Raw genomic sequence first — 23,141 nt, forward strand, 5'->3', positions numbered from 1 at the left:
TGAAGTGTCTTTTAACTGGTTCTCCCCACAGCCCTGCACTGGGAGTGCAAGGGGCTGCAGGAATTGATTTGCCAGGAGTGTTGAAAGGATGGAGCTGGGCACAACATAAAAGGAAAGGCATTTCAGTCTTGCTGTATGTGATTAACTGAGCAAACAAAGAACATAATAGCACCATGTGTGTTTCTAGGATGACCAAGGCCTTTCAGGGTGAGGAGGATGTCGGAGGCAGGACCCTGCACACTCGATGGCAGAAGCACAGGGGGATGCTCTGCCACGGGGGATGGCTGTGGATGCTCCTTCCTCCTGTTGGCAGTTTGTCCTGCTGCCATCGCTGCCGCAGCCCCAGACGTACACCCAGCTCTGACCTTCCCAGCAATATTTGGCGGTCTACAGGCTCACTGGAGACCCACCTCCCCACTTTCAGGTTATGGTACACAGAGCATTTACAAATACCAGTGCAAAAAATCAGGAAAAACACCCCAAATACCACAAGAGCTCAGCAGAGGCATCATCAGCTCTGCTCCTGCTGCTCAGAGCGTCTGGACACTCGCCTTGACCTCGGCGCTGCGGGGCACCTGTGCCAGGAGCTCTCTGTTCCCCTCCGAGGGAGCATTGGCAGCCAGTGCCAAGGGGTTCCGGCTAATCACCAGGTCCAGCTTATCTCCAGCCTCTGAAATCAAGGGAACGGCCAGACAGCAGTCAAAGTCTCTCGTTCGGACGCGGTTTACCTGCCAGGATGGATTTAGGACATGCCAGGGGAAGGAACAACAGAAAGATCATGTTTGTTAGTCAGCAAATGCAAGACTAGTGCTAAACCCCAGCTGGAAAATAATACACAACTCATGAGAGTCCCTGATTCCAGGTTCACAATGGAGAAGAGCAGAAGCACCCCTTCAGAATGAGCAGCGATGCTTAGCTGAGGAGCAATCCAGTAACTGATAGAGGAAGGGGGGAAAAGTCTGGACAGGAATGAACCCTGACCCTCAGTGCCTGGGGAAATATTACAAGTATTAAACACTGTAGGGCTCAAAACCACTTCTCCTGTTCAAGCCTGTAGAAAAAAAGTTGCCATTTTCCATTATTTTTTTGCCATAATGGCTTTTACTGGCCTTAAATTTGTGGTGCCAAGTATCCAGCACATAGAAAACAAATAAAGGCCTGAGGCTTCTGGCAACCATTTTCCAGCTCAGCCAGAGGTAAACTCAGACTATACCAAACAATTTCTTCTTCCTCTCTCCCCATTTATATCCTTCATTTCACAGAGTCTGGACACATTTCATGTGGGCTCAGGAGGCAGCTGCAAATTCTCTCTGTAGGGTTCAACTGTGAAAGCAGTTTCTGCTGGCTCTTGCAGACCTTCGAGCACGTTTCTAGGCTGGGTCATCTGGAGAAATCACTCCAGCTCTCTCACCTACAGCTACAAGAACACTTGGGCTTGGTGCCATGACAGCTTTGGGACAGAGCAGGCTGGCAAACAGCACAGGGATGGGAAGAGGAAAAGGAAAGGGGAAAAGCAATTTCCCATATGCCTTTGGAGTGAACATTACCCTGGGCCAGGGGTTACTTCCTTCTTTGGATAAGGGGTGGGTATTTGGCTCCATACAACCCTTCCATCCCAAGCCCCTTCCCAGAATTAATGCATGCCCACGGTGCTGGGTCTGTGAAAGCAGCAGTGTCCCCCCACCCCAGCCAGTGTCCGCACAGAGTACTGCCCCTTACAGCAGAGGGACAATTTCTAACCCACTTGTGAACAAGGAGAGATAAACCACAAGCTTGTTCTACCCCTGCTCTGTGCCAGCCAGGCAGCTCCAGTGCAGAAGTGCCCCTAGTGCAATGCCATGCTCCAGTTCATCCATGCAGCCAAGAGGCAGAGGGTCTGTGACAGCAGGGACGAGGTGTTTCCATGGCCTTTGGGCACGTCATCGTGCCCACAATCAGCAGCACTGTGCAGCATCCTCAGCAATGCAGCTCTGCACTTCTTGAGGGGAGTCACCTGTAGCAGGTCTGCAGTCCCTCATTCCCAGCTCCACATGACAACGTGATGGCAGCACCTCGTGTGCCCGTGGGTGTGAGCTGTGCGGCACAGCGTGTGGAAAAAGGGTGTCCAAAGTCTCCATGCCGCTCTGTTTAGGATTTTGGGCACACCTCCCAGAGCACTTGGCACTCACAAAAAGCAGCACATCCAACACTGAACAGAAAGGCAGCCCAGAGCCTAATTAGCTTCTTGTTCATTCTTGCACCATCTTTTATTTGAAGCTGAGAAGGAATAATTGTATAGCAGCCAACCGGCGAGAGACCATAACAAGCTTAAACAAGGTTCCCCACAGTGCTGCCAGTCCTCCAGTTACCTGATGTACATAAAGTATTGGCTCTAATCCGACTGCTAAGAACCCCCACCTAGAAATTAGTAAAACTAAACATCTGAGTGTTTCCAAATATGGTCACAATATCTGCATTTCCAAATGGTAGCAATTTTTCCACAGAGGTTGCACTTCCTTCAGTTGCTGTTTGAGTTGCCTCAAAGCTAAGACAGTTGGTTTTCATCCACACAGAGCTTCTTCTTCTCCAATCTCCAAAACTCACCAGGCTTTTTCTGCCCCTCCAGTAGTCGATATTCCCAGGGCACATTTATTACAGACTGTGCTCTTGACCAGAGTTTTTATTCTGTTCTGCATCAGCTATTTCAGATGAAGCATTTTTCAAAGAAAAATATCCATAAAAAAATACCTTGCTTGAAGGATGTGTTTCCTAGAAAAATTTTCTAGTTGTCAAAGGCATGCACAGAACTTCATGAACTTCACTTAATTCCACAAGGGTCTTCACAGGAACACATATTGGTCAATGCAGTCTGGTTCATCCAAAAAATAGGAGTAGGATTGAGGGTGAGGAAAGGAAGCGACACAGCTTTTTGCTTGTTTTGAGCTGTCCAAGCTCAAAAAGGCCAGTGCCAGAACAGACTGTGCCCTGGACCACTGTAACCCAGGAGTACCACCTGGGGTACCACCTGAAGGTATACCTAGTGATTACTTATTATAAAACACAGGTCCCATTGAGTGTTGGTGGCTAAGAGCCAACCTAGTTGGCTAACTATTACCTTTCATTAAAGTTAGTGCTGCCATGGATGGGTCTCACTTCTCTCTTCCTCTCAGCCACTCATTCACTCCGTCCCAGCCTCCAGAACTGCATTTTGCATTTATTACCTGAAGCACTCTGTCATATGGCTTGAGGCCACACTGATCTGCTGGCCCATCCGGACGGACCATATTTACATAGACACCTTTTTCTAGCAGGCCATCCGACAAACTGAATCCAAAGTCTTCGCTCTCCGGGTCTTTGTGGAGTGTCATCTGCAGAGGCAGAAAGAGAAGAAGCAGGTTTCAATGCAGCAGAGTAAGGAGGAGATGTAAAGGGTTGCCAGGATGGGAGCAGCATGAGTTATGTGTGCAGACCTACAGCAGTTCTGCTCTGGGTCTCATGGGCAGGTTTTTCTTAGACTGGGCAGATAACACAAACTGAGCCTTTTTGACACCTTATTATGACACCATTACCACAGGAGAATTGCTTTGGTGACTGGCATAAAACCAACCCCATGACAGTACCTCATTCTTGGATGTGGAAGGAAACACAGGCAGTGTCATACAGACAGCATTCATGTTTCACCCAAAGAGCAGCAAACAAGTGTTTGTAAGAGAGCATCGCCTTCCCTGGCTCAGGTTATGCTGTGTATCCTCTGGGTGTGCCAGACCAGCACATGAAAAACCAACATGTTTACTGGGAATTTTTAATGTAGTGAGTCAAATGTGAAGACAGCTCATTTTTAATACATCACTCAGCAGGAACATCTAAAATTCTCCATATTATCTACAAGTTATTTTCAGAAAATTCATATCAGTAAGTGCTGATGCTCTGAGGACAAGAAATGGGCAACCTCATCATCCTTCCCTTGGGCATGTCACGTTTTGGCCTTGCCCAAAGGAGAGGAGCACTGCTGGCAGTGTCTTACCATAGGGTAACACTGGGAACCAGGGACAACTGATTCCCCAACACTGCCAAAATCTCCCCTTGCCTCCCATGAGCTGGGAGTGAATCTCTACCATGCCTGTGCTCCAGGCTGGGTGAGCCTCATGGATCTGCAGTCCTGGGGAAGGACAATGCTCAGGATGACACACAGGAGCATCCCACCTGGTCTCACCCTCATTTCCAAACACAGCCAACACCAGATGCTCCAGCAGAATGAAGAGTCACCCTATGACATGCCTAATTACATAGCTCTTCTCCTTCAGGTACCCAGGAGTTTTATTTAAAGACACATTTGCCATGCCCTGAAGGGCAAAAGCAGATCAAACATGAAAAAGTTGTTTTTTCCAGTTAGCATAACTGCATTCTGAAGTCAAATTAGGAAAGAAAAAGGCAATCAAATTTTTGAAACCTCTCCAGCTCCCTTCCCTGCTTGCATTCTACATCAGCAGCTTCTACAGTTAATTACTTTTCCTAATTACCATTGCCTTGCACAATGGTTAAACTGGCTACATTCAGCTGGATGCTGAAATCAAACCAGCATCCCATCACTGAAGTGGAGTGGAAGCAGAGGGAAGTAGTTTTTTATTTGAGAAGTGGCCTACTAAATGGAGTGTACCACAGGAAAAGAGCTGATGGGTCTCCAGGGGGCCATACTTTGAGCTCTCTCACTTTTATCTGTAGCACCAATTAACAAATGCCAAAACACAAGGACCTGGAAATCTTATACATAAAGAGAAACAGCAAAGCCCAGGTTTGAACCCTGCTGAATGATGGCAGCTAAATCCCATTACTCTTCTGAAGGGGCTCCTTCATCTTAATCTGACCTTCTGTAAACCTTTGCTGCAGACCTTGGTGAGGGCCAGCTTTAACAAGGAACAGTTTCTGGGGGTCCCTCTGAGCAAAGCAGATTTCTTACAAGGTTGCAAATGTTCTACAGCTTTAACCACCGAGGTACTGCAGTGCAGTACCCCACCAGTACCCACAGTTACACCCACCCTTGGCAACACACCTTGTGAAACTCAAGGGGGGTCGGGGACATGATTTCCTGCATCTCCTTCTCCATCTTCTTCATGTCCAGGTTCCTCTCGTTCTTCTTGGCAGGGGAGCTGCTGCCCTCCATCTGTCCGTCCGTGCAGCTGGAGCTGGCTTTCCTCAGCGGGCTCATTCCTGAGGGGTTGACAGAGTCCAGGAGCAGCTTGCTGCCCTCCAAGCCCAGGTTGTGCACGCTCCCTGTCATGATGGATGCCTGCAGGGCGAGGGCACAGCATCACTCTGCTGAGTCAGCAGCAGCAAGAGCAGGACCACACGGCCACCAAAGCGCCACGGACAACACGGCGGCACCACTGCTCCCATTAATCAGAAAATAAACACCAAGAGGCTCTTCCTGTTGGCTGTAAGATCCTTTCCCAGACCTTGGCAGCTTGCTTCCAGGTCTATGGCTGAGCCACTTTGTGCTCTCCACCCCCACCCCAACAGGGAGCTAATCTCAGAAGGAAGCATTTGTGAAGCACTGCCTTATTTTTCCATGAGCCCTTCTACACCAACTGGGCCAGGCAGGCCTCATCTTGTGCATGAACCATCTTGAGTCAAGGAGCACGAATACACCATTCTCAGGGAGCTCCCAGAGGAGCCAGTGTCAGCCTGGCTCTCCAGCCTACCTCTGCAGGCTGCAGCTCTTCTCCAGCATCACACAGTGCTGGCAGTGGCCCAGGGGAGCGAATGCCTTGGACTCCACTGAGGGCAATTCAGCACAAAAATTAGGATTTTATCTGTCAGTAAATAGGAGCTGTCACTGAGCAAAATTGAGTTAAAAATATGAAATTAAGTAGTATTTAAGCCTGGTCATCCTTGATAGCATCCATTAAAAGATGCCCCTAAGTAGATTGGACTCCATTTGGCAATGCTTTTCACTAATGAGATTATGTTGATCAAAGCTAACGAAGGAGTCAAGAATCCAGTCTGTGGAACCTCAGCTGGCTCCAGGTCACAGAGTCCATTTGAACAGTGTAATGAAACCTGTAATTTCAAAGTTCAAGTTCAAAGGGTCTGCAGTGCCAATAAATGTCAAAAGGTAGAAGAAATTAAAGGAAAGGTATGGAGCAGGCAGAAAAATTCTTCAACACTAAATGTGGCAAGTCAAAGAGCAATTGCTCCTGTGCACAGGGGAAATATCCAACTAAATCTCTAATCAAGACCCCCCAGCTCTTTGCTCCAGGGTGGAACAAAGGCAAATAAAATGAATTATGGTAGCAGCAGGAAAATGCCAGCACTACCCACGTTATCCTAAAAAGGGTTGGATAAAATACAGAAAACCTTTCATCTTTGCACTTTTCAGGTCTTCACACATGAATTGATCAGCTCAAGTTTGGGCAAAACTCAAATACCTGTTACGTGGAAGGACACTGACTTACCACATACTTGAAAGGCAGACTAACAAACAACAGCACAGCCAGCCAGGGTACATTTGGTCACTGCCCTCTGGTAGCCTCAGCCCCCAGGGTGATGTGCTGAGCTGTCCCAGCTCTGCAGAGCCAGGGAGAACAGAAAGGTCTGTGCACACCATGCCACTGCCCTCTCCCACAGGCTGCAAACACCCAACCAACCAGGACCCAACAGCACTGGGCTCCTTCTCCATCTTCACGGCATTTAAATCCTCCTTGCAGCATCATAAGCAATTTCCTAAAGTTTTCCATAAGCTTTAGGTTTAGTGCAGCAAAAAGGGCAACTCCAGACTTCTCCAGCCTGTGGCTGCTCTGCATTATTTTTTCCCATGTCTTGGCTGCCCTCAAAGCAAAGCAGAGACACACACTTTACTGGAAAAAGCCTGTTTCTTCCCGTACTCATAGCCTGGAATTGGATTCTGACTGTGTGTGAACCTGTTTCTGGACTATCAGGGGTCACCTTGCATGACTCCTCTTCTTATTTAAAATCAAAGTATGAAGGGCCTTAAAAAAAATACAAACAAATCAAATCTCTAAGGGTCATAAAATCACAGGAGGCTGAGTGCTGGGGCTAAGAAAGCTGCAATATAGCAAAGGCCTCAGTGAGCTCTGCACATCCCACAGCACACTTCACAAAGGCTGAGCACATGGAGAGGGAGGAAAGGATCAGTAGTGTTTTGGATTTGATAAAAGGGGAGTTGAACCCAACAGATTCCTGCTAAAACTAGAGCACTTCCCTTCTGTCCTCAAAACTTTCAAAATATTCTAGAAACATGCTTAATACACAGAAACCCTGGAGGTGCTCAGCTTTCAGTAAGATTCCTTTAAATGTTTAAAAACATTTCTATATCTATCAAGCTCCAAACAGCATAAAACAGCAATTGCACCACAGATCCCTGGAAAACAAATGAGAGTCCAACAAATCCTGTCTTTTGTATTTAAATACCAGCAGAAAAGAAATATTTATGCATCATTTCAGAGAGGCACTTTCTCTTAAGCAGTCATCAACTGCTGTTCAGAAAGGCTGAGAACAGCTGCCTAAACTCATTTCTAAATACATTCAGATCCAGGAAATACATGATCAAGGGAAAAAGTTATAGTCTGAGAGGGCTGAGGATTTGGGATTTTGAGTGTGTTGTGGGATTTTTTAAGTCAGCATTTTCTTAAGCAGTTAGGATAATAAAAACAGCATTCCATGCTTCAGCGCAATAAATTTAATTGAGATTTCCTCCTCCACTTACAGTTGCTAAGGATCAAGGAGGAAAGAACAATTAGCAAGTCCCTTGTCACAATACAAACCAAAACAGGACTTTCCTCTTCGACCTTCAATTAGTCAGAAGTTGCCTTTTTTTTCTCTGAGGCCTCTGCAATATGCAAGTGTACAGAAAACCAGTCCCACTGGGAGTGATGGAGGGCATGACCCAGAGAATTCTCCCCAGTTCTCTGCACCTGGAGGGCACAGGGAGAGATGGTCCTATGGGGTCCTGCTCCTTTGTTCAGGCTTTGGGAGCTGAACTAGGGAAGGGAGCAGCACAGGCCCCATCCTGCCAGGCAGGTTTGCTTCCTGCTGCTCACAGTCTCAAGAGGGCCCTTTATTTGCATCCCAAGACTTAGAAATCCAGGCTCCTCATCCTATAACCGGACACAATAACATGACCTCCAAAGCATTTTGGATAAAGAAAAGAGAAAGTGGTATGTGAAGAGAGGAAACACCTTTATTTCTGCAGGAAGCAATTACTTTCTCAGATTTTTCCATGGGGAAGGCTGGCTGAAAAGCTTCCAATCACCTATTTCACTGAAAGTTTCCGGCAGAGTGACAGCTGAATGCAAGGTACGTGTGTCTGTCGGCACTTGAAGCAAGCCAAGCTCCAGTCCCAATGGGGGCCTGTCAGGCTCCTCTTGCTTGGCCTTCAAGTGCTTTGGACAGACAATATCTTCCCAAGCAGAGGGTTTACCACTGGATGGGGAAGGCCTGCCAACAGTCATGTGAAGATAATTGGCCAGCAATGGTTCGTGAAGAGGGCATGGAGTTCCTGGCAGGCAAGACATGGGCTCAGGGAAAGAGCACACACAACCAGATGTCTAATAAGGCAGAGTTACCCATTAGCACAAAGCCTGACAGGAATTAAACCCAAACTCTTCGTACCACTGGCAGTTAAGGGATGTTATGGGCAAGTAACATCTGGGGAAACAGTCTAACATTTATGGAAATAGCAAAACAGTCAGGTCAGCAACAAATTCAGAAAGTGATTTACCTCAATCTCCCTCAAAAGTTCAGACTGGCCGCATGTTTCCAAATCCTCCAAAGCTTCTCCAAAAACACGCCAAAAATTGTCCTCATGAGTGGTCTCAAGGCCATTTTGGCGGTTGGGGTATCTGTTGTAACGTAGGAACCAAATATTGTCAGCACTCTTCTGCAGCAGGGTGAAAGCTGCAAGGCTACAGCAAGTGTCTCACCAGTAAAAGCAGACTTGAAGAATCTTCATATACAAAAGCAAACAATATGAACTTTTCAAACAAGAGTCCACATACGAGACCTCCATGCATTTACTAACGGGGCAAGTGTCCTTCAAAGGAAGCATTAAGTTGGTGTAGTAATGTCAAAGTTCAAAGGGTAAATTAAAAAGTGCCTGTAGGAAGATTGTAGGTTTAGGAAGACCTTTTGGTGAAATAGAGAAGTGAAAGAAAAAAGGATGCATTATGGGTAAACCAGGAGCCTCAGAGACTGTTAGTACAAAGGCTGATGGGATAGAGCTCAGATCTGAGACACAGAACACCTGAGAAGAGAGAGAAAAACACAGAGGGTAACAGACATGGTGAGAAAATGATAAATACATTAGGTCTCTATGAGAGTAAATAATGCAAAGATGTATATAAAAATGACTGCCCTGGGCTGGACAAGCAAACACACACTACAGCCAGCAGTACCAACAGTGTCATGTACAACCCATACAAACCGAGTTTCATTTGCTTTGGGATGGCCAGGGAACTGAGCTGTTACTTTCAGGAGGTCTCTCTTTTTTTTTGCTGTATAACAGTCTTGGCACTTACAGCTGTGTAAATTTTGCCATCAGTTCTGTCTACAACAGAGAGTAAGGTTAGAGAGAACCTCTCTCAAGCTGGTACAAACACACGTTAATGTGACCACTGTGTGCTGGGGGTTCTGCAATTCCCCACCTTGGCAGCTGCAGCACTTTTTATCTCTGACCACAAACCAGGGTCAAGTCTCATATCTCCAAATCAAACAGCAATTAAACATGGTGAAATCCTCTGAACAAAAAAGCAGGTGATGCTGGACACTGCTTACTGAACACCAGACTGCAAAACTCAGACCACGAGTGCTCTGTTTAACAGGAGCCTTTTGAAGGAAACTCTCTGTGGTGTTAAATCAAGACCACAATAAACCCATTAATGAGTCATGGGAAGAGCCCCAAGGGGACAGTGATATTGGAGCAGCCCTAATGCATCTTATACATCTTATAAGGAGCTGCATGGATGATGCTCCAGCTCTGCACCTTGTGGTAGTATCTTGCATGGTTTAATGGTCTTCAGCTCCACAGACAGGAAGGGAAACTCATCCACCACAGCCACTCAATAAAGTCAAAACATTTTACTTGAGAACATGTCACAGAGAGCTTGGCCTCCATTAAATATATAATGACCCATTTTTGTTTTTCCAGATGTTTAACGACTGCAAAGTCTTTAGCACACACTTTCCCTTTGATCCACTGGTTTAAATGGGAGTCTGTAGCAGGCAGAAACTCACTCACACACCCTTTTGCTCCTTGTGGGATCATGGACTTCCTGAAGAGAGCAGTACATGATATGGCTTATTGTGTTTTAAATTCACCCCCTATCTTTCATCAGCTTTTAAAGGACAGTAGCCTTTATGCCAGGCAGAAAGGTCAAATAAACACCCAGCAAGACTTTATAAAAACAAACCAAAATTTTCCCCAAAAAGGAATTTTTTTATTTTTTCCCCTTACTCATTTCCTTCCTCTGCTCCCAGGTTCCCAAAGAGGCAAATGTCCCTTCTAGTTACCAATCTTGCCTTTCAGAGCAGCAATACACAAACACATCCAGGACACAGATGAATCAGAATGGGCTCCCACATCACTGGGTCAGCAGGTTCTTCCAGGCTAAAGGCTGTCAGGGTTTGTTTTTCTCTTTAATAAAGAGGGCTCAGCAGCATGAACCATCTCACTTGCACTTTGACATCAGGGCTTGGAGTCCTCATTAGGGACATGGGGGTTTCAAGGGCTCAGATTTGCCAACTCCAGCTGCCAGCAGCTTCGCCAGGAGGGAGCAGTGACCTCTGTGAGCTGGCTCTTGCTGAGAGGCAAAACAAGAACAAAGTCTCCAGCGCTGCCAGCCTTCCTGCCAGCTTGATCATCTTTAAATAGGTGGAAATGGCCATGAGATGTTCTAAGGGTTTTGTTTGGACAAACAAAAGTTAAGGAAAAAAGATAGGAGAAAAAAGAACCGACAGTAACAACACGACACACACAACTGTGGGGACTCGGGAGGATGTTGAGGGGAGGGAAGTTTTGAAGCAATGGGGCTTTTCCATTATGTGTGGCTTGGTGAGGGGCAGCCTGTGGCCAATGCAGATCCAGCAGGATTTCCACCCAAAGCACAGGGCAGCTGCAGCTGCCTCCCTGAACTCAGGAGGTGTTACAGCATTTTCCCCATGCTGAACTGGGGATTAATTTGACCATGTCCACTGAGTACAGCTTTTTTTGAAGTGTTGGAAGAGCCAAAGTGTGATGGAGAGAGAATCCAGCCAAAGTTTTGGTAGATTTTAACATGGATATGCAACCTCACACTGGTCCTCCAAGGGTTTGCTTGGCCTCTTTTGCTTTGTGGCACTGAGCTGGTGTGAAGCTGCATCCCTACTCAAAAAAGCCTGGCCAACACATAGAGGGACAGCCCTGACCATGTCTATTTATTACACCTAAGCTACAAAAATACTGCAGCCTTTACATGGCAGGAGTAAGAAACATGGAGGGAACCTGTGGTCCATGCAGCTGAGACCACCCTAACTCCAGACACAAAATGTCACCTGGCCATGGCAGAGCTGTCACACAGCTACACTCAGGGTACCTGGCAATGGGGAGGTGGCCCAACACAGCTGGTGCACCACCAGCATCCTTCCCCACAGCTCCCTGATGACAAGTGGGACATTACTGGCCACTCCATCACATTCCCATGTCCCCCTGTCCCTGTGCCTTGACACTCCAGACACCTCCATCCTCCTCCCACCTCTCCTTACCTGCTGGGCTTGTCCCAGTCATCTTCACTGAAGCTTCCATCCATGTAGGGATAGCTTTTCCTGGGGTCTGCTGGAGGGGTGCTGCTCTTCTGCCTGCTGTGTCTCCACTCGTGTGGATGGAGGGCTATGCCAGCAGCCTGGGGTATGTAGGTACCTAGGGAAGCCAGGAGTGGAGGAAGAGAGAGGGCAATACTTGGTCAGAAACCCCAAGTGGAGTAGGACATGCAGAGCCAGGAGAGCCTCCTTCCCTAGGTCCCAAAAGTGAGATCACATGGACTGTACATTTTCCATCTCAGTCATTCAAAAGCAGTTCTTCCAGCCTCTTCTGGCTTTAACCAAAGCAGCTTCTCAGGATTTTGACATGGGATGCCCCATTTCTCCTTTTTTCCCCTGCTTCCCAGTAGTTTTATGGTGTGGATCTGGGATCCACAGACCTGGGAGTACACATACACACAGATGCAGATCCTGCCTCCAGCCAGGGCCAGCTGTGGTTAATAGCTCCTGTTTCCACACTGAACCCAGCAGAAATTATGTAGTTGAATCAGTCACCTTTAAATACAACAAGTTCTTCAAAGGGCAAAGGGAAGATCCTGACAAGCTTCCCTCAGTGGTGGTGATAAGAAAAAAACAGCTCTTATCCTAAGAGCTGCCAGCCAGTTCTCTCAGAATTCCCATGTCTTTGGAATCAGCTGGTGCAGATATAGGAAGTTGCTTCAGGGACGTGTGTGTGAAAAGCAAGGAATAGGATGAAAAGCTCTGCTGGCTTGAGAGCAGAGGAGGCTCATCTCTATCACATTTGACAGGAGATCAATACAGACTGTTAGTATGAAATCAGACAAGTTTCACTACATCTGCCCCCATGGACTTTTCCATACTGCAGTGTATTACTCCAGAGATGAAAATCCATCACTACCAAGTCACAAGATCCTCAAGTCTCATGAGAAGATGCCTAAACAGAAAACTTTCAAAACAGACCATTCCTCAGCAGTGTCAGTGCCATCTGCAGGAGAAATAAATCTCCTGAGTCCCCTGCCCACCTCCTACTGGCCATTCAGTGTTTCAGAGAAATCCTCAGAGCCTTTCCAAGAAGCACCATATGCTCCCATCACACACTGTGCCAAGCAAACAGGAAGAAGTAATGGAGAAACATGTAATTAAGGGAGACTTGATGTCCTAAACTGCTAACAGTGCTGGAAATACCCAAAGACAATGCCAACACTTTCTCTGAAAATGCCAAGGTCTGTTATTTCATTCAACTGATTGTTTCCTCTGTGTGTTTTTAAAGGTTAGACTTCTCTGCAGAAAGCCCCAGGAAAATTGCTTGCCAACATCTTACAGCAGTGGGAAGCACTCACTGCCTGCCAGAGCAGGACAGGGGCCCTGGATGCAGGTCCCTGCAGAGGGTGGGCAGCAGATCTGGGCTGGGCACAGGGGCACGTGTCCAGAGCAGTCACTTGGAGTCATTATAGATTGACCTCCTCCTTCCAGGGAGAAGGGTGGGATCCCTGGGATTCAGAGCCACCTGGTGGCATGTTCCCACCAGGCCCAGCACAGCTTCCCTGCCAAAATCCTTCCCTGAGCAATCTCCTACTCCTGTGGATGAACCTAAAAGCCTTCAAGGCTGCAGAGCCTGATCTGTAGTTCTCCATTTGGGGTGTAACCCCCAATCTCCAGGCTCTTTGATTCACAGGTTTCCCTGCACCCTGCCTTCTGTGCCATCCCATGGGCAACCATCCAAGCCCTTCTCCCTACCTTCCAGCACCCCCTTCCCAGCCAGCACCACTGCACCACCATGCAGCCAAATGCAATTAGCAGAGAAGACAAGAGAGCCCCTGAAGCAAAGTTGCAGTGTGTGGATCTTGGGCAGCCTGGCACCAGCCCGGCTCCCTGGGGTGCTGTGCTCAATTACTTGCTCTCAATTTACCGGCAAAGCAATCACTTCCCAGTGTCCAACTTGTGTTAACATTCAATTAGATGGAGAAGGATTGCAGCATTGTGAAGGCCAGGGGATTCCTCCTTAATGAAGCCTCCAGTCCCAACTGGGCTCCCTAATTAAGACTTCAGATGAAGAGAGGCTGAAGGAAGACACAGGGATGGGGAAAGAGACACCTGGGCAGTGCTGTCCTTTGAACTCAGCCAGAGTGCAGTGAGCCCAGCACACTCACACTTTGCAGCAGCACCAGGCAGCATCCCTCCCTGGTTTCACATTCTGCTCTGGACAGGAGCCTTTCCACCAGTTTCCTGTTGTGTGTTGATTCAGGATTTTGGTTTGTTTCAACATGGGCTAATGCTAGCTTACATCACTAAATCTGAACTGGTATAGCTATTTTCCAGGGCTTTTCTCCAAGTAAAAATATATTCCCATAGAGTATCCTCTACTCCAGTTTCACATCTGCTGGAAGCTACAGCTGAATAAACCTGACCTTGAAGAGATGTGTTCATCTGATCACTCACTAGAGAGAGATACTTTCTTGTAGTATTACCTTAATTATTTTGTTAAGCAAGTGCTTCTAGTCACAAGACATTCTAGTGGATTTTAAAACATCCTGAGGAGGATTATTATGTCCTACAAGGCCTCTCTGGAGAAATAAAAGTAAGCTATGGACCAAATACTCTGTAAAACATATGGCCAGTGAATACTGTCTCTGATTATGAGAATTATAAAGTGCTGTAATGGTTTTGAAAATTATGAGAACAGTGTGATGCCATATAAGCCAGAACAAATGTGCCAATAAAAGCCTAAAGAGATACACCAATTCAAAGCACCACTTGAGTGCATTCTGAAATGTATTCTGTTCCTTTCTGGAAGCAATAGGCCGTACAAATGTGGTCAGGCCACAGGCTTTGGCTCCTGTTCAGAGACAAGACCCAGACAGAGCAGAGACCCCTAAGAAAACAAAACCCTGGCTTACCTTGGCTTCCGTACCCAGCATCAATGGCAGAGCCATCCCAGGACTCCACAGTATTGTCCACGCTTGGAATTGTGGTGGAGTATATCTCAGACAGCTTGCTAGTTTTCTGGGAGTCTGTCAGGTCATCTTCTGGGTCACTCACTTCATTTATGCTCCCCGACTTCTTGGGGTAGGATTCTGCAACCAGAACATCCTGCTTTAGAGGCACGAAGAGCAAGCCTCAGGGAAAAGCTTATGCTGACATGGAAGCAAGGCCAGGTACTGCAAGTCTTTAAAGTGCCTCTTTAGCTCTTCAAAAGTAGCTGAGAAAGTCATGTGCAATGAAGCTGAAAGGATTTAATGCATTATCCTTATCTCAAGCTAAATCAAGAAAAAATGCCTTTCTGAGTTTTTAGCACATAGAATACAAGGAGCAGCCATGGGGATTTGAGGATTACCACATATGAGAGAGCTGGGACCTAATCTCAATTCACAAGCACATCTTCCTGTACATTTGGAAGCTTCCTCCAAACAGCCTTGCCCAGAGAAATGTTGGCTCCTGCAAGCAATACCCTGTAGCTTCTCTGGACTCAGAGGGCCTCCTTTATACTCAGAGCAGCACCAGGGCAGGTGCTGGCTGCAAACTTGGCTACAAACAGTTGTTTTATTAGACTCCAATGACAACCACCACTGCTGAAGTTACAGCCCTCTTCCACGACTGTACAACCTCAGAACTCAAAGCTGATCACCACCTCTCCAGAGTCTCCCACACATGTGACAACAGTGGAATTCCTGGGTGTGGTATTTTGAGGCAGAATTTCCCCTGATCAGTGATTGGAAAATGGGAGCTGAATGTGAATGATGAAGCTCAGACCTTCCCTTTCATTATTTTAGTGCTAACAGGCTCTTATTATCATTACATCAAATTTCCTTTCAGGCAAAAGCTATGCAAAGAATGGTTTCTCAGCATAAGCACTTCTTTGTACTGAGTATTTTAAAGCTCTTGTTGATTAGATATCTTGTTAGCCATCCACACCCTGGATCTCTGACCTGAGGGATAAAAAGCCCTCTGAAAGTCTGCATTTGTCAATGAGGACAGATTATTTTACCAAACAAAGCCTGGTGTCCTGAAAGTTCCTATTTTCCAAGCCTTCAAAAGATTGCTCACCATGATTAACTCAAGATTACCTTGAAATTTCAATTACACCTGCTTCATTCTCAGAATGATTAACGAGTTTCGAACAGGCACTTGCATGTCAATTATTTCACCAACCGCCTGTGACAATGCTAAGCGTCAGCAGGGGGAGAAAAGAGCATTTTAGACCAAAGACCAAGACATTTGGCAACAGGGGAAGAGACTGGGGCTTCTTGAAGAGGAATCAATTCTCCAGTTCTATCTCTATTTGCTACATCCCTACTCCCTGCCCACTCTTCATCCATTTGTAAAAAAGGTGCATTGCCACATATCTGCAAACTGCTTTGAGGTCTATAGAGGTTCTATGTTTAAGAGTGATTCCACTTTTTCAGATGCAGGACAGGCTATGCTTGCTTAGAAAGGTTTATCTCTTGATTTCTTCTAATTCCCACAGCACTGTGGGCCATTGGCTGGGTAAGTCCAGACAAATCTACAGACTGCAGAAGCATGGCACCAAAAAAAGGGAAAATACCGGGGGTGGGAGAGACTGGAATGAAAAAAAACAGTGACTAGCCAGTACTAAGTATGCTTCTGATTTTTTTATACTATGTCAACAACACCTTCAAAGCCACAGGGAGCTTGGCAGAGAAATCAGAAGGGGATCCCTAGAATGAAGTTAGATGCTTCAAAAGATGATCTTAGAACCCCAAGCCAAGAAAAGAAGTGTAACAGATTTATTGTCAATTGTTTTCAAAAAGTTGAATTAAAGATTGGGGGTGTGTGGGAAATTCATGGATTCTCCCAAATCAGAGTCTCCTTGCTCATTTAGCAGGGTTATATTTTTTTAAAAATCCCATATTCTTATACTTCTAAAAGTAACTTCTGCTTCACTTCTGTAAGAAATACCAACACAGACAGGGAAGCAACAACAAGTACAAGGTTTCAATCTGAACTAAAAATTACTATTGCCAATAAACCTGCTGTTTCATCTCTTCCCATCACCACAGAGAGGCTTTGGGTTGCCTTTCTTTCATCTGTGAGTCTGAATTTCAAGAAACACACATTTTCCCACATGCCCATGACCACACTGCCTCATCCCACCTTCCACAACAGGACAGAAACCGCCCAGCAGTGCCTGTTCCATGGCCCAGGGTCCCTGCTGGGGTGAGCCTTCCCCCTCCCCACCCAGCTCCTCAACTCACTCTCTGTCTGCTTCTTGATCTTGAGGGTGACGGTCTCTCCTGCCATCTGCAGCAGGTGGATGGCCTCGCTCAGTGGTTTGCCCTTCAGGCTCACGTTGTTGATCGCCAAGATCCGGTCCCCCACGTGGATGGCTCCGGTTCTGGAGGGAAAAGGCATTGTCAGGAACTCCAGAGAAGCAATTCCTCTGGAGGACAGGACACTCAGCTCTTGCTAGAAGAAATGAACACTTTAAAATATGTCTTTGTTCCCTCTTGGTACACTCTATAGCTGTGAATTCCTCTTCACCACATATCAGGAATCTGGTTCTTCCCCAGCTTCCATGGGCACAGACATACAAATACACATGGGAACATATAAGCTCCTCAAATCCCAGGCCCCTTGGGAACTGGGAATGCAGAGCAGCTTAGAGACAAAACACTTCAATGCAACGGGGTTAAAAGCACAAACATTTTCAGTATGTGGAGTCCAACACAGTCATCAAACATGGAACTGAAGGACATGATCACCCTGATGGAAAGAAATTATGAGACAAACCTAGAAACCTATTGGGAAAAACCCAAACCAAAACAAATCAACAAAATTGCTCATGTGTGTGCAAGCATGAGCTGAACCAGCTGCAGTTAATGGTGTGCTTAAAGCTCACCCTACTCAGCTACACCCCTGTGACTTTCTCCACCAGCTCAGGAAGAGGCTGTGTTTCATTGCTCAGCCACATTCCAGCACTGGCTATTGCTCTCACCTAGACAAATCCTCAGGCTTCAGCAACAGGCATGAAGAAACTACAAGTCATGGCAATTCTCTCCATTCTCCATCCTTCCCCTCTGTCTGCTCACAGACAAAGGCTCACTTTACCTCTTCCCAGTGAAGCTCTGGGAGGAGCAGGCAGGGCAGGATGTGTCCACTGCCACTGCCAAGCCTGGAGCTGGACTGAGCTTCCCAAATTCACCCTCCAGCTCCCAAATGCCAGCACACAAGAGCAGCAACCACCCCCTCCTCAAGTACTGTGGGAGTTCTGCTATCAGGAACCTCTGTGATGGAGTCAGGAGGAGATGAAAATCTGGACTGCAATATCTTTTTGTCCTTTTTGGCAACTTGTCTCCCTCGGGTTGCATCTCCAAACTGGACTGCAGAGAGTTGCTGCAGAACTGGAATTTGATATATCAAGGCAGGTAACACAGCTGCTTGGCTTTCCCCAGAATATCACAGTTCTGTAGACGCATTGCTGTGAAACATCCAGTATAAGTACATCAAATCAGGAAATGCAGCCAAGCAGCAGGCAGAACTGCTCAGGCTTCTGCTGCTGCTGAGGAACTCAGCAGTGCCATGATGATCCCACCAGCCACTAGATGTCCATCTTGTGCCACCCAAATCAGCCTGGAAAAGTTGTCAGGGAAACAAACATTTCTGTGTTCAAACACATTACAGATTACAAATTACAGATGAAACTGGGGCTGGACGATTTGTCCTAAAAGTTTCATCTATTGTAGTTTAAAAAATCAAACTAAACTGCTGGCTGTTTACAGAAGATCCTTTTTTCACTGCAGTGCTTCAGCATTCAAGGGTTTCCTGCTGTCCCAAAGGTTTCCCAGCATGGGAACACATCCATCCAAGACACCAGCCCAACCCAGCCCTGAACAACATGATGGCTCTGCAGTAACTGTGAAAGTCTCTCAGCAGGAAAAAATACAGAAACAATTAAAGAGAAAGGTCATGTTCAGCCAGGTAGTTTTCTTCAAAGGGGAGAAAGCAAACCAAAGTCCAGCCCTCTCAGCCCCCCCGCTGTGAGGCCAGGCAGACAGAAGCTGAGCAGGACTGACAGAGAAAGCAGTTTCCAGCTAGTGACCTGGTGCCTCTCCATTACTACCAACAGTCCTTAACTCACCTCAAACACCCAAGGAGCCATGGGCTGCATGTCCCTTCTTGCTCAGAGGGGACATGCAAGAGCAGAATTGAGTAACAGGTAAGCAGAAAGGTGTAAAAGGGGCTGCTAGAACTTCTCAGCAAGCACTGGGGAAGAGGTGACTGCATGCACGTTGTAGGGATTAACGTGGCACGTGAGTAGGGTCACCATCCGTTTTCCTCCCTGCCAAGATGGCTTGCTGCTGGATACTCCTAGACCAAACTCTCCTACAGCCACCCCCATCTACTTGAGTAGGTGGCACTAAAGGAGGCTGGTCTGGCACTTTAAGATGTCAGCAATAGCCAGAAATTGCTCTAGGAGAACCATTACACCTCAACCAGAATTCAGTGTTCAGCACACTCCCTTGGTCAAGAAGAAGGAAAGCACAAGTCCTGTGGCACAGGCTTAAGCTGTATGCAGGCACTCAAGGAGGGGACACAGACAGTAACATGGGAGAGAGCCACAGCTCCACACCACTCTAACAGCCTGAGCTGTTTTTGGAGGTTTCTGTAAGATCAGACACGAGGAAAAAAAAATTGTTCAAGGTCAAGATAAAACTTAAATCATCTGACTCTGAAGCCTTTTTGACTTAGGCAGCCAGTCACCCACAGACAGATGTGTGACAAATCTTAGAGGACACCCTGCCTCCCCCACTGCCAGCAGCCCAAAATGCAGAGCAGACTTTCACTTGTGCCTCTACAAGAATGGCCTGTGCATTCCTGTTATCAGACACTGGGATCAGGTCCCAGTGTCAGTGCTGCTGAACAATATCCTGTGCTCCAACACGAGCATGGATTTGGATTCAAGACCCCCTCCTTCAATCAGAGCCTGGCTAAGGGCATCTGTGGCACAGATAAAGGTTGAGACATCAGGAAAGCGACAATTTAGGATGGCACTAGGAGCACCCCTCTTCCCTTGACAAGGTCAATTCATCCCCTTCTCTCACTCACAGGAGAAATAATGCACCCTTCCTGCAAGCAGCCTTCATCCCAGTGCTCCTCACCCTCCCCACAGGGAGCCAAGGTTACCCAGAGACATCCCTGTGCTGCCTGTCCCCATGCTGTTATCTGCTACTCAGCCACAGTGAGCATGCTGAACAGCTCCATCACTCTTCTCACAAGGCTTTTCATTGCTCACTGGCTGCTCTCTTCTGATCAAAATTCAGTGGTACTGCAGCACTCGCCCGCACTGCATTCCTGGGCACAGGCACCGATGTGCGTCCGAGTTCAAAGGAGGAACAGCCGTGGAATTGCAAAGGGAACTGAGATCAACAAAGGTACAATCCTGTCTTCTGACACCTGACAGCATTTGAGCTGCTGTTCTTAACCTCTCTCATGCTGGATTGCAGGTACAATACAGAAGTGCTACATAGAAAAGCCTTAGATACTCTGTGGCTACTATTTTATAGGGAAGAAGATCAAACTCTGCAGTGACAGGCAGTGATATAAAATCCCCAGTGAGAAGAATCACTAATGATTAAGTCCATCCCCTTCGTTCCCAGGAGACACAGACCTTCTACATTCTGCCCCAAAGGGAAGGAATGGAAATGCACAGGAGTGTGCTGAGAGCTCTGGGGACCCACTGCAGTAAAGGACACGGAGCTGTTTCACAGCCCAGCTAAGAGGGAGCATGGTCTTGAGACAGAAAAAACCAAAAGGCCAGATATGCTGTCAAACGTCCCCAAGGTCTTGCACTTTACACCAGTTTGTTCAGGGGGTTTTTTGTTGCTGTTCTGCTTCAGCAGCACAAAGTAAGAGACCCTCAGAGAAGCATGAGTCAGGGCTGCTGAAATTATCTATTTACAAGTCACAGCTCCCGTATAGAAAGATTAATTAAGATAGAGTGTATGACTCAGCTCCACTTACACTCTCAGGAATGTCCTGATCTTTTAAATCCCACACATCCACATATATTCAGACCCAGGTACACAGCAACTTCCCCAGTGACTGAAGGTAAATCTGTTCCTACATTTATTCAGTATAAATGTCTGATGCTTGGGCACAGCAACCTGCACTGAGATACCTCACATGTAACACAGTGAGCAAGAAGCTAGGACAGGTCAGAATACACCTGAGATCCCTGGTTTCAGCAGGACACACCACTGCAATGGCCATAAGCCAGTTTAGCAACAGGGGAGTCCTGGACAGAGCCTATGGAGGTTTCATAGGCAGGATGGGTACTCTCCTGACACAAGGCACGCATGGCAAATCCCAGACCAGGAAGCACCACTGTGGAAGAGGGGCAAATAAATATGTATTCCTGGCTGCAGAATTCACCTGACTCACTGGGTCTGACTTTCCTCAAGCATCCCTCTCATTGCCCCAGCAGCACAGCCCCCACCACTGCTTCATGTCACTTGGTACCTTCAGAGCACCTTCCTTCCTTAGCAGACTAAGGCACCAAAGAAGAGTTCATGACAGCAGAGGAAACTTGGCATGGTTCAAGACCCCTTCTCAAATCAATTCAACTGCTCTGTCCCCAAACCTCACCTCTCTGCCAGCCCTCGTTTAGTCAAGCCTGAAATGACAATAGGATCAAAAGGTTCCTCTGTCCCAGAGATGGTTATTCCCAAAGGGCCCCCGTATCGCTTCAGCTCCACCGTGTAGATAATAGCACCAGTTGTCTCCTGCTCGTCTGAAAGAGAAAACAGGAATGCTGAATTCTTGTCATTTCCCAAATAAAAGTAGTCATAGGAAAGACTTGCAGCCTCTAGAAGCAAAAGCCAGAAGTCTTCAGTGACACTCATACCAAATAGGATTTTAACCTTCCAGACATCACTTAAGGGCAGAATAACAAAAATAGACTATAATCAATTGGAAAGTGGTGACCGGATAGCAGCAGCCCTTATCTTTGTTAGTTTGCACTACCTATTGGGAAATGTCATTACAGTGGACAGGCACCAGTTTGCATGAGGATTTCTGTACCAGAGTTATCTTCATCCTTTCTAATCTTCAATTTGACCAGGTCTTCACACTGCCTTAAAATCTGCACAGCATCCTCCATTGAGCAATTGTCGAGTCGGATGTTATCAATGGCTAGCAGCTTGTCTCCTGGCTCCAAGGTGCCAGTTCTACATGGAGAGGAAAAGAAAACTATGAGTACATTTGTATTTGCCTTTCAGATCCCACAACACATTCAGTTCTGCAGTGGAAATGACAATGTTAACTTTTTACTGTCCTTGATATTTTCTGGAAAACAACCATGAGCTTAATTACAAAATTACACCTGTAATTTTAAAGAGAGGAAATTTGTGTAGAGCATGCATCCAGACAGAACAAGCCAGGAAGGTTAGATAAATATCCTGGGTTGCCTATAACCCTGAAAATGCCTGATGTTTAACTGACAGATATTCTACCCCTTATGGAAAATCTTGTGTGGGCACTTTTAGAAATAAGCAATGCAGACACACTAAATTCCTCTGAATGCCTTGCTATGAGGTCTTGGGACCAGAGGGGAAGTCAATAAATCCTGAGTTATTTGCACAGTTCTCCACCAGTGCCCACAATTCACTCTCTCTGTTCACCAAAGCAGGAGCTGAGACATGGCAAACTACCTGATGAGCCATAGCACCCCCTGGGATATATGAAGCCTTTTACCACATGCTCTTAAATATTAAACATCCATCTCCTAGAGACTCAGCTGACATCTAAACCAGTGCCCTGGTCATCTTCTCAATTCTACTCACTTCAATACAGACAAAATTTATTGCAAACCCTACTGTGGTCTAAGAAAAACCTCTAGTGCTGAGATCTCCTTGGATTCTGGAAATATCCAGACCCAAGTGCTACTGCTTGGGCTACATTCAGCTTCTCTGGTAGACATTCACCCATTTTGCAGTGGGTTTGACAGATGGAAAATCCTGCACTTACCTGTGTGCTACACTCCCCTTCTTGATGTCAGAGATGATCAAAGGATCCCCCAGCTTTCTGCTTGCAGCTGCAAAAGAGACACACGGTACAAAGCCTGATGGTGAGTTTGCTGTCTAGGACAGGGATGGTGGAGAGTTAATGGGGAGAAGTAGCCATAAGGAAAGGGGATTTATATTCCCATCACAAAATGATGCCTCACAGCTGAACTCTGGAAGCCTCTCCAGAAAGAAAGGAAAAAAAAAAACCAAATATAAATCCCTGCACTTTGTTCGTTGCCCTTTGCCCAGGGTAATTTCCTTTGGACTCCTGAAGGAGCAGATGTGTGGTGTCCAACAGGAAGAGGTGGCACTGCCAATCCCAGCACTGTTGAACACCCCTGACCACCCCTCACATACAAAAGAAGGGAGCCA

The 23,141-nt window shown here is 46.7% G+C and overlaps 1 protein-coding gene across 1 annotated transcript in view; it reads right to left on the minus strand.

Annotated features, from left to right (window-relative positions):
- Positions 1-530: 530 nt before the first annotated feature.
- Positions 531-23,141, minus strand: part of GRIP2 (glutamate receptor interacting protein 2) — a 247,092-nt gene continuing 224,481 nt past the window's right edge. The window contains exons 15-24 of the mRNA XM_058812879.1: positions 22,732-22,798; positions 21,787-21,932; positions 21,352-21,496; positions 16,962-17,101; positions 14,646-14,822; positions 11,734-11,887; positions 8,717-8,837; positions 5,030-5,266; positions 3,201-3,347; positions 531-728 (exon numbers count right to left, since the gene is read on the minus strand). Of these exons, the coding sequence (XP_058668862.1) occupies positions 531-728; positions 3,201-3,347; positions 5,030-5,266; positions 8,717-8,837; positions 11,734-11,887; positions 14,646-14,822; positions 16,962-17,101; positions 21,352-21,496; positions 21,787-21,932; positions 22,732-22,798 (1,532 nt within the window). The remainder of the gene's footprint in view (positions 729-3,200; positions 3,348-5,029; positions 5,267-8,716; positions 8,838-11,733; positions 11,888-14,645; positions 14,823-16,961; positions 17,102-21,351; positions 21,497-21,786; positions 21,933-22,731; positions 22,799-23,141) is intronic.

This window comes from Ammospiza caudacuta, chromosome 12, assembly GCF_027887145.1.
Source record: "Ammospiza caudacuta isolate bAmmCau1 chromosome 12, bAmmCau1.pri, whole genome shotgun sequence".
NCBI lineage: Eukaryota > Metazoa > Chordata > Aves > Passeriformes > Passerellidae > Ammospiza > Ammospiza caudacuta.